The sequence below is a fragment of the Stenella coeruleoalba genome, assembly GCF_951394435.1.
Source record: "Stenella coeruleoalba genome assembly, chromosome: X".
Taxonomy (NCBI): Eukaryota; Metazoa; Chordata; class Mammalia; order Artiodactyla; family Delphinidae; genus Stenella; species Stenella coeruleoalba.
The window spans coordinates 105,662,899-105,676,771 of NC_137152.1; the positions used below are offsets into that span (position 1 = coordinate 105,662,899).

The 13,873-nt window shown below is 34.8% G+C and overlaps 1 protein-coding gene across 4 annotated transcripts in view; it reads right to left on the reverse strand.

Moving 5' to 3' along the window:
- The window catches only part of ZNF280C (zinc finger protein 280C), a 74,668-nt gene that overhangs the window by 39,343 nt on the left and 21,452 nt on the right, over positions 1-13,873 (reverse strand). For all 4 annotated transcript variants that reach the window (XM_079910862.1, XM_079910864.1, XM_079910863.1 and 1 more), the window contains 3 exons: positions 6,019-6,064; positions 5,850-5,896; positions 1,477-1,623 (listed from right to left, as the gene is read on the reverse strand). In XM_079910862.1, the coding sequence (XP_079766988.1) occupies positions 1,477-1,623; positions 5,850-5,880 (178 nt within the window). In that variant the 5' untranslated portion in view covers positions 5,881-5,896; positions 6,019-6,064. The remainder of the gene's footprint in view (positions 1-1,476; positions 1,624-5,849; positions 5,897-6,018; positions 6,065-13,873) is intronic.

The window sequence follows — 13,873 nt, forward strand, 5'->3', positions numbered from 1 at the left end:
GTGCTGCACAACAAGAGAAGCCACTGCAATGAGAAGCCTGTACACCGCAATGAAGAGTAGCCCCTGCTTGCTGCAACTAGAGAAAGCCCACACGCAGCAATGAAGACCCAATGCAGTCAAAAATAAATAAATTAATTTTAAAAAACGGATATTAAAAAAAATACTAATACACATTATTCTAGTTGAGTACTAGTCATCTATAACTGATATAAATCCAATGTGAACTGTCATGCTTTCAATAAGATGATTTGAATAATATTGAAATATGGCGATATTTCAGTATAAAAATAATCACAGTGACTAGGGAACATTAAGAGAATATTCTGTTCCTCTATCGGCAGCAAATATGCCAACATGCCTACTTCTTTGAAGTTGCACTCCACTTAGCATCTCTCAATTTGCCACAGGAAGTGATACCGAGAATTAAACTAAATTAAATTATTCTACCTTTTATAAAACTGAATAGAAGTGCTATTCTAAGTTCAGAGTCAAGAGAAGTAAGAACTAGGCTTTCAGAAAGTTACAAACTTTTCTCTAAACTACACTATTATGCACTGCCATAGTAAGTAAGAAAACACTGGTATGCTGGCTACATTCTTTGGTAAATTCTCCTAGCTTAATAAAAGTAAGTATAATGAGAAAGAATCTGTTTCCTCATTCTCCACTGAAACTCAGTATGTTGTTCCTCTGCATTTTACACATTTCTGATTGGACATCATTAATATCTTCACTTTAACATTATAACAATGTCAAGTCTAATTACTCTACCAGAAATCCACAAAGGTACTGGACATATTCTCCTAGAAAGTGTGGATTAAGGATTAAGTGTGCTGACTGCCTGCATCATCCCAATATAGCAGCTGAAGATCAGGCCACTGTATATTCTTCATGAATATACAGTAATCAGGAGTTGCTGAAAGATGGGTGTGGCCAGAAGCTAATGGCCATGTTGGTACACAGACCAGCACCTTTTAATTTTTGTAGCCATGAATCAAGATGACTCTGATGAGGCACTTGCCTGGGTGTAAGAAACTCCATCAGAGACTAACACAAACTTATTTAGTAGTCTGATATTTTAAGCAAAGCATTCCAACACTTCCTTTTCCGGGTACATTTGGGCTTAAGGGAAAAAAAGAAAAATTAACAAATAAACAAGTAAATAGGCTACTTGGCTCCAATAAAATTATGATTTCTAATCTCAAAAGGCCTACAATGTTGTTAGGTAATCTTAACCTTTAGGTAATTTAGTTAACATTTTCCTTTTCTCTCATATGATATTTTTACCTCTCACATCTCCTTATTCAAGTCCCCAACCACATTCTCCCTCTGATTCTCACAAATTCTTATTGACCTCTATGCTCTCTCTCTCTCACCTCCAGCTCCTTATAGAGTAACAAGGACATATAAGACAGCCCCAGGTTTTCCATTAGAAGCAACATCTTATAAAACTTTGCTTCACTAAAAGTGAATGCTTACTTGAAATGGCTGGTTTTGAACTTTGTATCTCTCCAACAAAGATCAGCTCATCATCATCTTCATCCTCAATTCCTTCTACTTTCTTCTGCCATGGTTCCAGATCTTCTTCTTCACATTCCATGAACAGTTCTGCCATTTTGGAATTATCTAATTTTTCAAAAAGAGAGAATCAAATTTTATTTTTTAAATACGTTTTTTTGCAATACATAGTATGATATTTAAGATGTACTTTAATATTCTGATAGCAATTACTGAACTGATATTTGTCAGTAAATGGTAACAGCGGTATGAAACTTGGAACTCAACCTCTAATATCTAAACTAGTAAAATTAATCTAGCTAGATAGATAATGGATGACAGTAGTTATTTACAGTGGCTAATAAATGTTAGGAACAATCAAATCCAATCAAAGTGAGTTTCAGTTTTATGACTAGAATATGATTATATCCATGAAAGGATTGTACCTATTATCTGAAAACCCCCCACAAACTTCTGTATTAACAAAAGGGAGATAAACTGAGAATAAGAAGCAACAGGTGGGAGATATGCTAGAAAAACTGAACCAGATTCAGGGATACCAGGCACAGGACAAGGCAGGGATGAAATGCTGGAACGAAAATAGGATAATTAAGTGAGGTTTATTCCATCCCAGAGCAGATTATGCATTTCTCACCTGAAGAAACTAAGTAAAGAACATACTGTGGATACCACCAGCCTACAAGTGCTGACCAATCACACAGAGCTACCAGGAAGCATTTTAGTGCCTCATTCTTAAATATGGATAGACACCCAATAAGCCCCAGAAATAGGACTAAAATCTCCAATGTGAAAGACCAAAGTAATAAAATGGACCAAAAGATATTAAAGAAAGCACAGATAATACAGAGAACAAGAGAAAACATTAGAGACTGTAATTAGCATTTTTAAAGAGATAAGAATGTTATAAAAAGTAATATTCTCAAAGCAAAAAGATTAAAAATAAAATAGCCAAAATTCAGTAAAGAAAAATAAAATGCCAAAATTGAGTAAACAGCCCGTAAGTGGAACTAAAAGTCAAAAAGTATACATATACTAAATAGAGAAGACAAGTTTGTTATAAAATCAATTTCAAAGGTACAACTCACGTAATAACGGCCCAGAAAAGAACAGAGAAAAAAGGGGATATAATCAAAGGAAAAATACAAGAAAAATTCCCAGTTCTAAAGGACATAAATCTCTAGATGGAAAGGATCCACCAGCACCTAGCACAATGATCAAGAAAAAAACCTACAGTAGATGGACAAATCATGAAATTTCAGAATGCTGGAAATAAAGAGAATATCCTAAAGTCTGAGAGAGAGAGAGAGAGAGAAGAAAGTTGGAATAATGATTTCAAAAGTCTTAGTAAAAATAATTTTCAATTTAGAATTCTATACCCAGCCAAGATTTTCGTCAAGCATGAAGTTACACATTCTTTCATCAAGAATAAAGATCCATGGGACTTCCCTGGCGGTGCAGTGGTTAAGAATCCGCCTGCCAATGCAAGGGACACAGGCTTGAGCCCTGGTCCGGGAAGATCCCACATGCCACGGAGCAAATAAGCCCGTGCACCACAACTACTGAGACTGCGTGCCACAACTACTGAAGCCAGTGTGCCTAGAGCCTGTGCTCCGCAATAAGAGAAGCCACCACAGTGAGAAGCCAGCGCACTGCAATGAAGCATAGCCCCCGCTCGCCGTAACTAGAGAAAGCCCATGCACAGCAACAAAGACCCAACACAGCCAAAAATAAATAATGAATAAAATAAATAAAAACGCAACCTTTAAAAAGAAAAAAGAATAAAGACCAGCAACATCACACAAAATTTACCTCCCATTCACCCTTTCTATCTTAGGAAGACCCCCATCAAAATATGAGACTTAAGGAGGAAGACAGAATGCAGAAAACATGACATTCAACACAATACAAAGACAAAGGGAAGTCCCAGGACAATAGCCGTTCAACAGGTCTAGAGAGCAACCAGCCAGAGTAGAGACGACCATTACTCCCAGGAGGAATGTCTCTAGGAGACCACACACACACACACACACACACACACACACACACACACACACACACTAACAATCAAATTGTTAGATTACCTGACAAGTTTTACCATATAGAAAATCAACTTAAGAGGCTACAGAAGGGTGTGAGAAGACTTGGTTATAAATTTTAATAAATGTATCAAATTTTAAAAACCAAAAAATTTAAATTGCTGGATATAAAAAAAAAAGAAAAAGGAAATGTATCCATAATATATTATTACCATTGTATCAATACTATGCTCATCAGCAAACAATATTTGTTATAGTCATCACAATAAAAACATCAAATATGATTTAACCAAAAATTGAGATATAACTACATTGGGAGGTGCTTGGGGGTGGTGGTTAAGTGTACGAAAACTAAAATCCTCCTATTTCTTAATGGAAAAATCATTAGATAATGGCAAAAACTGATGATTCAAGAGACAGCAGTACATATTTCAAAAATTTAGAAATATGTAACTAATTATTAGAAAAACAGCTAAACTATTCAAAGTGGATGCCTTGAAAAAATAGGGAGTACGTAGGCCCAAAACACACGCACACCTCTCTCTTGCTTGCTCTCTTACTTTTCAAGAATCTGTGGGTATGCAACCTATAAATTTCTGATTGTCTTTTTTAAACTATGTATTATTTTTAAAAATGCACCCAAATTAAAATAATAGCAATGAAGATGGATATAAGTGGCACTAGATATATGGAGTAAGATGTGGATGGGGTTAACAACTTTGAAAAAATAAAAAAACAAAATAATAGCTCTAGAGTTCTGGCTTAGACAATGATATCCTTTTTTTATTAGACAATGATATCTAAAATTTATCTTTTAAATTAAATAATTTCTAAAGGTAATTTTACTAGATTAAAACAATGTCATTTCTACTTTTGACTCAAAATTAAAAGGTACTATGTGAATATAATGATTTGGGGATGGCATACAAAAGAAACACGTTAATAAATTGGTGCTATTTTCTAACAAATTTTTAAAATGTAGTTTCCCCTTCTATACAAATAATTTCTTAGCATAGTGTTGTTTAATGCTTAGTAGTTCACCTACCATAAAAGAAAATAAAAAAATCTTCCACCCTCCCAAATGTAACCAATTTTAAGAACCTATCTCTTTTCTAAACCTTACTTAAAAAAATATATACAGAATGCTCTAAGTGAAATAATTAAGAGTGTAATTCATAGTTTAGCATTTGCATATTGTGTCCCTCAGAGCCCTCATTTGTACTGTTTTTTCCATCTAAAATACCCTTCCTCCTTACCTTATACTGTCCATATTATTCAAGTATAGTAGAAAGAGCATGGACTTGACATCAAATTGAATAGCTCAAATCTTCATTGCACCATTTCTAATGTAACTCTGGAGAAATTACTTGAATCTGTTTCCTCACCTAAAATATGGGTGTAATATCTACCTAATAGAAGTGGTAATGTAGATTTAGGGAAAAGCTATATAAGTGTCTAACTTCAAGCAATACTCAACAAAATATTAATTCCCTACTCCTTCCCAACTCTTGGTTCAATTGTAACTCCTCGATAAACTATTAGACCCTGTTTTTCTTCCACCTTTTACTACACTGACAGCCTATGCCAGGCAACTCAGAATATACTATATATAATCTCAAACTGCTATTTCTTAATGTGTCTTAACTGTGCATGTCTAACTCCAAAGTAAGCTCCTTGAGAGTAAAGAACATATTTTCTTCTTCCTTTACATTTCCTTTTACACACAGTAGTCTACTGGATATGCAGTATGCACTTAACATATGGTAATCTAAGGGCTAAGGAACTAGGCAAAGTCAGGCAATGCCAAATTAAAAAAAATGAGAGACCCATGTATACTGATAATAAAGAAATTTATATCTACGTTAATACCATGGTCCTAATGCCATGTTGATACATAGGTCTTCCTCATTCTTTTTAACTGGGTACCGACACTGTCAATATATTCAAGATAGATGGTTGAGTAAAAAATTGTAAGGGCACATAATAGCATATATAGTATGATCTTATTTAGAAATAATTTATTTTTTGTCTATGCATAGAAAAAAGTCTGTGATTATGTATACCAACCCAATAATAGTAGTTATCTCTGGAAATGAGGAAGAAACACTTCATTTCTACTTTACTGACATTTTTATTGTATGTATTTCTTTTATACTATGGTATTACTTTAATAAATTTAAGTGTTTTTGTGTGTTTTTTTAACGTGCCCACCTCTGTCTCTCTCACCTTTCCTCATGAAGTAAGGTTATCAGTACAAGACCCAAGTACACTAGTATCACTTGCAGCAGCAATACTTACTTTTTGGTTGAAAAGGGTTGTCGTTGTCCATCAAGTTGCAGAGTCACCTATGCATTAACACATGACATCAATCAATTTTATGAGTCACTTTAAGTAACACCAAATATACTGAAACATGATACTTGGGATTCAGAAATCTTGGGTCTAATTTCAATCTCCAGAAACTCACCATGTGACTCCAGACAAGGTAGCAAGGTAGCTCTTAGTTTTCTGCCCTATAAAATAAAGATACTTACTATTAGGGTGGATTTATTAAATTAAATGTACACACATTAAATATTTTTCTCTACAAAAAGTTTACCTTTTGAGTTTGATATACACATGCTACTCACTTTCCATAATTGGTTCATTCCTGAATGAATGCAAATTTTGTAAATAAAATGCTGAATGTAATAAGCATTTATTATTTGAAGAAATCTGAAACTATTAAACTACAAATAATTTTTGAAAGACACCCTTCTGTAAATGAGTAATCACCCTGTAATACATGCCTTAGTAAATCTGAATTTTGAAATGCTAAGTAACATTGACCTTTAACTGTTGCTCTTTACATTTCAGAAATAAATTAATATTATAAAAAAACACATTCAAAGAAATTTTTAGGTTTTGTTTCTTATCAACGCTAACTGAAAGGAACAGAAAATTAGTTGGATACACTTTATCATAGATTAACTCATTAAAAATAATTACTCATTGCCTCTGTACTCAATGTAATGTGCTCAGTTCTAGGGAAAAAATTAAGATGAATAAATCATAGTCCTTGCCTTCAGAAGTTTACAATCTAATGTCTACGTTTCTTTGGGCTTTTTAAAAAGCTGTAACATTAAACATTTTCAGAAAAACATTTAAATTGCTTTCTTTAAAACAGGAATTTCTGTTCTGAATTCTCATGCACATACGCATTTTTTTACATACAAGATAAACATGCTTAAAAAACTATTTCAGCTATTTTAAAAAGTTAAAACTTAAACATCAATACTCTAAAGTATTAAGATAAATAGAGTTAACCGAGTTTCCACATTTGTCATAATCCTCAGAGTAGCAAAAGCAAGCTTTCTTGCTTTTTCCAATTCCAAATCATTTAGACTGAATTAGGTCAAAGGAAAAAAATGACTTTAACTCCAGAAGAACTTACTGGTATAAATGTTTGAATTACTATTACAAGAATCTAGTGAATTCTGTACTTAAGTAAATTCCCCTATTTCTGAGGTTTGGCTAATTAAAACCTCTGAACTTAATTATCTGAATAGTTATTGCTTGTCCCTAAACGAGAATTAAGGTAATGCATATGTCAAGTAGATAAATACACAACAATTCTTGCTCAGCATTAAGGACCTACTGCTACGAAGAATATAGAACATTTTTTAAGTCACAACTGTACAGCATTTGAGACTCATATAGAATCCTTTTATTAAATGATCATATACAATATCTATTGGTACAAATACCCTAAATTGGTACTAAATGTACGAGTAGTCTATATAAACAAGTCATATCCACTGCCCATGACTACAGCAGTACCTTTTGAGGCTGATAGCAGCCACCAAGGAGCCTCAGTTGGTACATTCATAAACACTCTCAGATGCCATTAGATCCATAACTTCAGTCTAAAGCTGTGCTATCCAATAAGGTAGTTGAGCCCCCCCAAAACTAACAGTTTTGGTGGCAAGGCAAGGAATTCCATGGGACATTAAATCATCTGTTAGAGAAATGGAATATCTAGCAAAATATGCAAGAAGTAGCTTAGAATCCCTGTAAGGGCAACTCCAAAGGGTCTCTAGGTTCTGCAACTCAGAGTTGGCACCAAAATAAGCGGAAAAGAACTCTCCACCTCAGCTACTGACAAGTAACTGACTAATTCCAAGTAACTGACTAATGAAAGACCTCCTCCAGCACAACCCATTCAGTTTTTGGAGACTGCATGTATAAATAATTATAATTTACATACATATATTTTATTTCAGCTTTTATACATCTAAAATTCAACTATCTTTTAAGAGTTAATTCTACAAAAATTAAAAAAAACATTAGTGGATTAAAATAGTTACAATAGTAAATTGTATGTTATGTGTATTTTACCACAAAATAAAATATTTTAAAAAGTAATAGATACAATTTCACACCCACTAGGATGGTTATAACCAAAAAGACAAACAATAACAAGTGCTGGCAAGGATACGGAGAAATTGGAACCCACATACACTGCTGGTAGGAGTATAAAATGGTGCAGACACTGTGGAAAACACTTTGGCAATTCCTCGCAAACTTAAAGTTACCATATGACCCAGCAATTCCACTCCTAGCAAGAGAGAATTGAACACGTATGTGTACACAAAAACTTGTAGATGAAAGTTCATAGAAGTATTATTGATAATAGCAAAAAGTAAACAACCCAGGGCTTCCCTGGTAGCGCAGTGGTTGAGAGTCCGCCTGCCGATGCAGGGGACACGGGTTCGTGCCCCGGTCTGGGAAGATCCCACATGCCGCGGAGCGGCTGGGGCTGTGAGCCATGGCTGCTGAGCCTGCGCGTCCAGAGCCTGTGCTCTGCAACAGGAGAGGCCACAGCAGTGAGAGGCCCGCATACCGCAAAAAAAAAAAAAAAAAAGTAAACAACCCAAATGCCTGATTAATGGAGAAACAAAATGTGATATAGCTATACAATGGAATAATATTGTCATAGAAAGGAATGAAGTACTGATATATACTACCAAATGGATGGATGGACCGACCTTGAGAACATTATACTAAATGAAAGAAACCAGTCAAAAAGACCACATATTGTATGATTTCATTTATAGGAAATGTCCAGAAATGGCATATCCATAAAGGCAGAAAATAGAGTAGTGGCTGCTTAGGGCTGGGAGGGTTGGGGGGAAAATAAGGAGTGACTTCTAATGGGTATGGGGTTTCTTTATGGGGTGATTAAAAAAATGTTTTTTTGTTTTTTTTAAAAAATAAATTTATTTATTTATTTATGGCTGCACATGGGCTTTCTCTAGTTGCGGTGAGTGGGGGCTACTCTTTGTTGTGGTGTGCAGGCTTCTCACTGCGGTGGCTTCTCTTGCTGCAGAGCTCGGGCTCTAGGCGCTTGGGCTTTCAGTAGTTGTGGCTCATGGGCTCTAGAGCACAGGCTCAGTAGCTGTGGTGCACAGGCTTAGCTGCTCCGTGGCATGTGGGATCTTCCCGGACCAGGGCTCGAACCTGTGTCCCCTGCATTGGCAGGCAGATTCTTAGCCACTGCACCACCAGGGAAGTCCGAAAATGTTTTAAAATTGATTGTGGTGATGGGTGCACAACACTGTGAATGTACTAAAATCACTGAATTGTACATTGAATGGGTGAATTGTATGTTATGTGAATTATAGCTCAATAAAGCTGTTAAGCATATAATAAGCTGGTAGGATATAAGCCTGGTGGTGATGGAAGTCCCTATGTGGAGAAAGACTACCTAAGAAAGACGCCAACAAAGAGAATAGCAAAACCATAAGATTATGGAGTAGAGAAAAAGAGGGTAGGACAGGGAGACATTCAAGTTCTTTTGCTACCATTTAAACACCTAAGCCATGCTTGGAGGCAAAGTACCTACTAGAACTTTTCAGTTAAGAGAGGGAATAATTGTTCATTTCTGGTCAACTACTTTGAGTTAAGTTTCTGGTACTTACATTCAATTCAAGATTAATAATACACTTTCCAACAAATTACCCCAACATTTTTGAAACTAACAGACCTCTGGGAAAATACTTATATTCCAGATGGTACAAGAAAGCTCTAAAACAATACATTGTTTTGCTATCTAAAATATTAACATAAGCATACTCCAAGGATCATCTGAATGACTACTTTAAAACGAAGCTCAGTTACATAATTTCAGTACTCACATTTTTAAAAACTGAGATATAACTGACATACATTATATTAGTTTCAGGTGTACAACACAATGATTTGATATATGTGCATATGCAAAATTATCACCACAGTAAGTCTAGTTAACATCCATCACCACATATAGTTACAATTTTTTTTCCTGTGATGAGAACTTTTAAGCTCTACTCTCTTAGCAACCTTCAAATATACAATAGTCTTATTAACTGTAGTCACCACACTGTATTACATCCCCAGGACTTACAACTGGAAGCTTGTACCTTTTGACCACGTTCACCCAATTTTGTCCCCCCTCCCCCAACCACCAATCTGTTCTCTGTATCTATGAGGGGTGTGTGTGTGTGTGTGTGTGTGTGTGTTTAAAGATTCCACATACCAGTGAGATTATATGTTATTTGTCTTTCTTTGTCTGGCTTAGCATAATGCCCTAAAGGTCCATCCATGTTGTCGCAAATGGCAGGATTTCCTTCTTTTTTATGGCTGAATAGTATTCCACATTTTCTTTATTTGTTCATCCAAAGATGGACACTTAGGTTCTCCCATGTCTTGGCTATTACAATAATATTATAACATTGTATTACAATAATGCTGCAATGAACATGGGAGTGCAGATATCTTTTTGAGTTAGTGTTTTTGTTTCCTCTGGATAAATACTCAGAAGAGGAACTGTTGGATCATACCAGTACTCATTTTTTTGTCTGTATTTACTACTGCATTGTCATCAAGTACTATCACTTTTACTGCTGCTGGCTAATAATAAAAGAACAGAGGGAGGGAATATCTAAATGATGCATTTATACTAAATGCAAGGAAAATGACAGTATTTATGGTTAGCTAGAGAAATGAAGGTATTGAAAACGTTTAAACAGAAAAATCTTGCTACTGTTTAGACAGATATGAATCATGGATATGAAAAACTCAAAAAAGTAGTCAGTGACTTTGTTTCACCAAAATACATTATTCAATGTATTAAAGTTGATTCGAATGGCATTGATTTTGCAGTTTTGATTATTTTGTTTTATGATTGTACAAGAACTCGAATAATATTTAAACATTTTAAGTAAGAGGGTGTCTGTGAAAATGTTTTCCTTATAATAGGAATTAATTGGTACCGTACTCAAATCCAAGAAACACTGGATTATACCTTTGTTTCTTAGACAATTTCACTGGCACCTAAACAATTCAAACTCTCAAACCAGGTTTTGGGAATAAATCACATATAATTTAGAAGGAAAATATAGACTCATCATCTTTTCTTTGTCCAAGAAGCTTTTATATTGTGGAAATGATTTATTTTTTTGAAAGCCTGAACACACGAAGTCCAGGTACATTTTGGGCAGATTTTTAATAACTCTACTATTTCCCCCCTAATTTAAGTTCTCAACTTTTGTCTGTTGACTTTCATACTTCATCTATATGTAGAAAATAGCTAGTTGACGCTAAGGTTTAAAATTCATTAGCATAATACTTTGCAAAGATTGTCTATATTTTAAAACATTTTAAAATTAGCTCTTGGGATGGACCACCCCCTAATAAAATTTACTTTCTGCAAAGTAATTTTTAGATCATATTCAGGGTAAAGATTTTATCTATAAGATGTTTTTATTGTAATTGATATGTAAAAGATATAACCTGGAGAAAAGACAAATGCATAATTGGCCTTTCAAAGACGAACTATATAATAAATGTTTTAATAAGTTTCCTAAGCTATTCTTTAAAAAAATTATTTATTTATTTGGTTGCACCATCTCTTAGTTGCGGCAGGTGGGCTCTTTAGTTGCAGCACGTGAACTCTTAGTTGCAGCATGCAGGTGGGATCTAGTTTCCTGACCAGGGGTCGAACCAGGCCCCCTGCATTGGGAGCACAGAGTCTTAACCACTGTGCCACCAGGGAAGTCCCTTTCATAAGATATTCTATAATCATTAATTCCTAAAGTAACTTCAGGGAGTATATATTCTTAATTAATTCACATTTTAGAGAAGTAAAACTGATCCACTGGGAAAATATCAAGTAAAAATATGGAGCACAATTATGGGAATACTGGACATAGGGGCTGAATGACTGAGTGGGAATTTGAAGTCTACCACTTTCTGGTTGCCAAACCTATAGGATATTTAACTGGCCTCTTTGAACTTAGTTTTTCTATCTGTAAAATGAAAACAGTAATACCTTCCTTGCAGCACTACTGGAAGGTTAAATGAAGCACATGAAAAATTACTGTACAATACTTTGCATTATTTTGCTCAACTTTTCCTTCTTTACTGAAAATCATACAAGTTGATGAATATAAGCACTAAAAAGAAACAAAATTCTAGTTCATGTATAGAACTGTTAAATACTGTCACAAATAAAGAACACCAGATCAGCAGTTCTCAAACTTTTTTGGGCTCAGGTCCACTCTTCATTCTTAAAACTTATTGAGAACCCCAATGAGCCTTCTGTTTATGTGGATTATATCTATTGATACTTACCATATTAGAAATTGAAACTGAGAAAAAATTTAATATATATTAATTTACTTAAAGTAATAATAATCCCATTACATGTCCATATAAATATTTTTTAATTAAAATAACCAATTTCAAAAACAAAAAATTTAAGGAGAAGAATGACAATGATTTACATTTTTGCAAATGTCTTTAATATCTGTCTTAACAAAAGACAAGTGGAGGGCTTCCCTGGTGGCGCAGTGGTTGAGAGTCCACCTGCTGATGCAGGGGACACAGGCTCGTGCCCGATCCGTGCCTGGTCCGGGAAGATCCCACATGCCACGGAGCGGCTGGGCCCGTGAGCCATGGCCGCTGGGCCTGCGTGTCCGGAGCCTGTGCTCCGCAACGGGAGAGGCCACAACAGTAAGAGGCCCGCGCAAAAAAAAAAAAAACCAAAAAAAACAGTGAGAGGCCCGCGCAAGTGGATTCTTTTACCAGCTTCTGGAATGTATCTTTTGTTCTTCTAAGTATATACAAAGACGTACACCATGTCTAAACACTTATTAAATACCTAATAAAACTGGTTTCACTATTTCTTTATTCTTATGTAAATTATTTCTAAAATGACTTATAAAAGATGAAATAAAAATTGTCCATTGGACCCAGATGGTACATAGGGATGACTACTTTTCCTGATATACTATTATTTAAAACACTCCTTAAAAGAAAACTGCTTTGCAATGAATGAATTTCAAAAGTCTAGACACATGTTTGATACAAATTACTGAGTAAAACAAGTCTTCTGGGGTCATTATTTAAAACAACCTGACTGAAAATCATATATATTTTAAGTCCTTCTCTGAAGCAAGAAGAAAAAATATTCAGGGCTACGTATTTAATTAGTGAATATGTCAAATATTTCTGATCTTTGAAAAGTCACTTTTGAAATAAAATACATTTTCAATATAAATTTCCAATACCCTATCTGTCACTAAAACTATGGGTTACTTTCTATTCACAAAAATTGCTATTCATTTAGGTATTGCCCCTGTCCAACTGGTATAACAAGAACGACAGAAAAATTTCGGTATGGATCTAAATGTCCTCTTGAATAAAGAAAACAAATTGGATAGAAGAGGAGGTACAGAATTATATATCCTTTCCCCTTACTCTCCTCTTCCACTAAGAAAGCTGATGCTGAGAAGTAAAACCCTGGGCTGAAAAAATCAGATTGGACTAGAAAACTTAACTGGGGAAAAGGGGTTGAAGAGAAGAAGCTGAAATTTGGATCCCTTCAACGTAGAACTTTTTTCAACTTTTCAACATGCTTGGAAATAATAACAATATTATTTAAATACTAAAAAAGTTGAAAAGATATGAAGTCTTTAAAAAATATTTTACTGAAGTATAGTTGATTTACAATGTTGTGTTGATATGAAGTCTTAAATATTTTAAATATAAAGGAAAAGAGAATTGAAAAGTGTTACTTATATATTTTAGGTGAGTCTCCATGCTTATTCTCCTTGACCACCTCACTCTCATAAAAAATGGATCACAATATAGTGAATTAAGCACTGGGTGAGGAGTCAGAAGACCTAGGTTCGAGAATTGGTTCTATCACTCCTAGCCACATGACCTCGGTAAAGTCTCCTCCTTGAGGTTGTTTCCTCACCTTCTAAACAGTTCTATCAACACCCCACAGCCCATCTCAA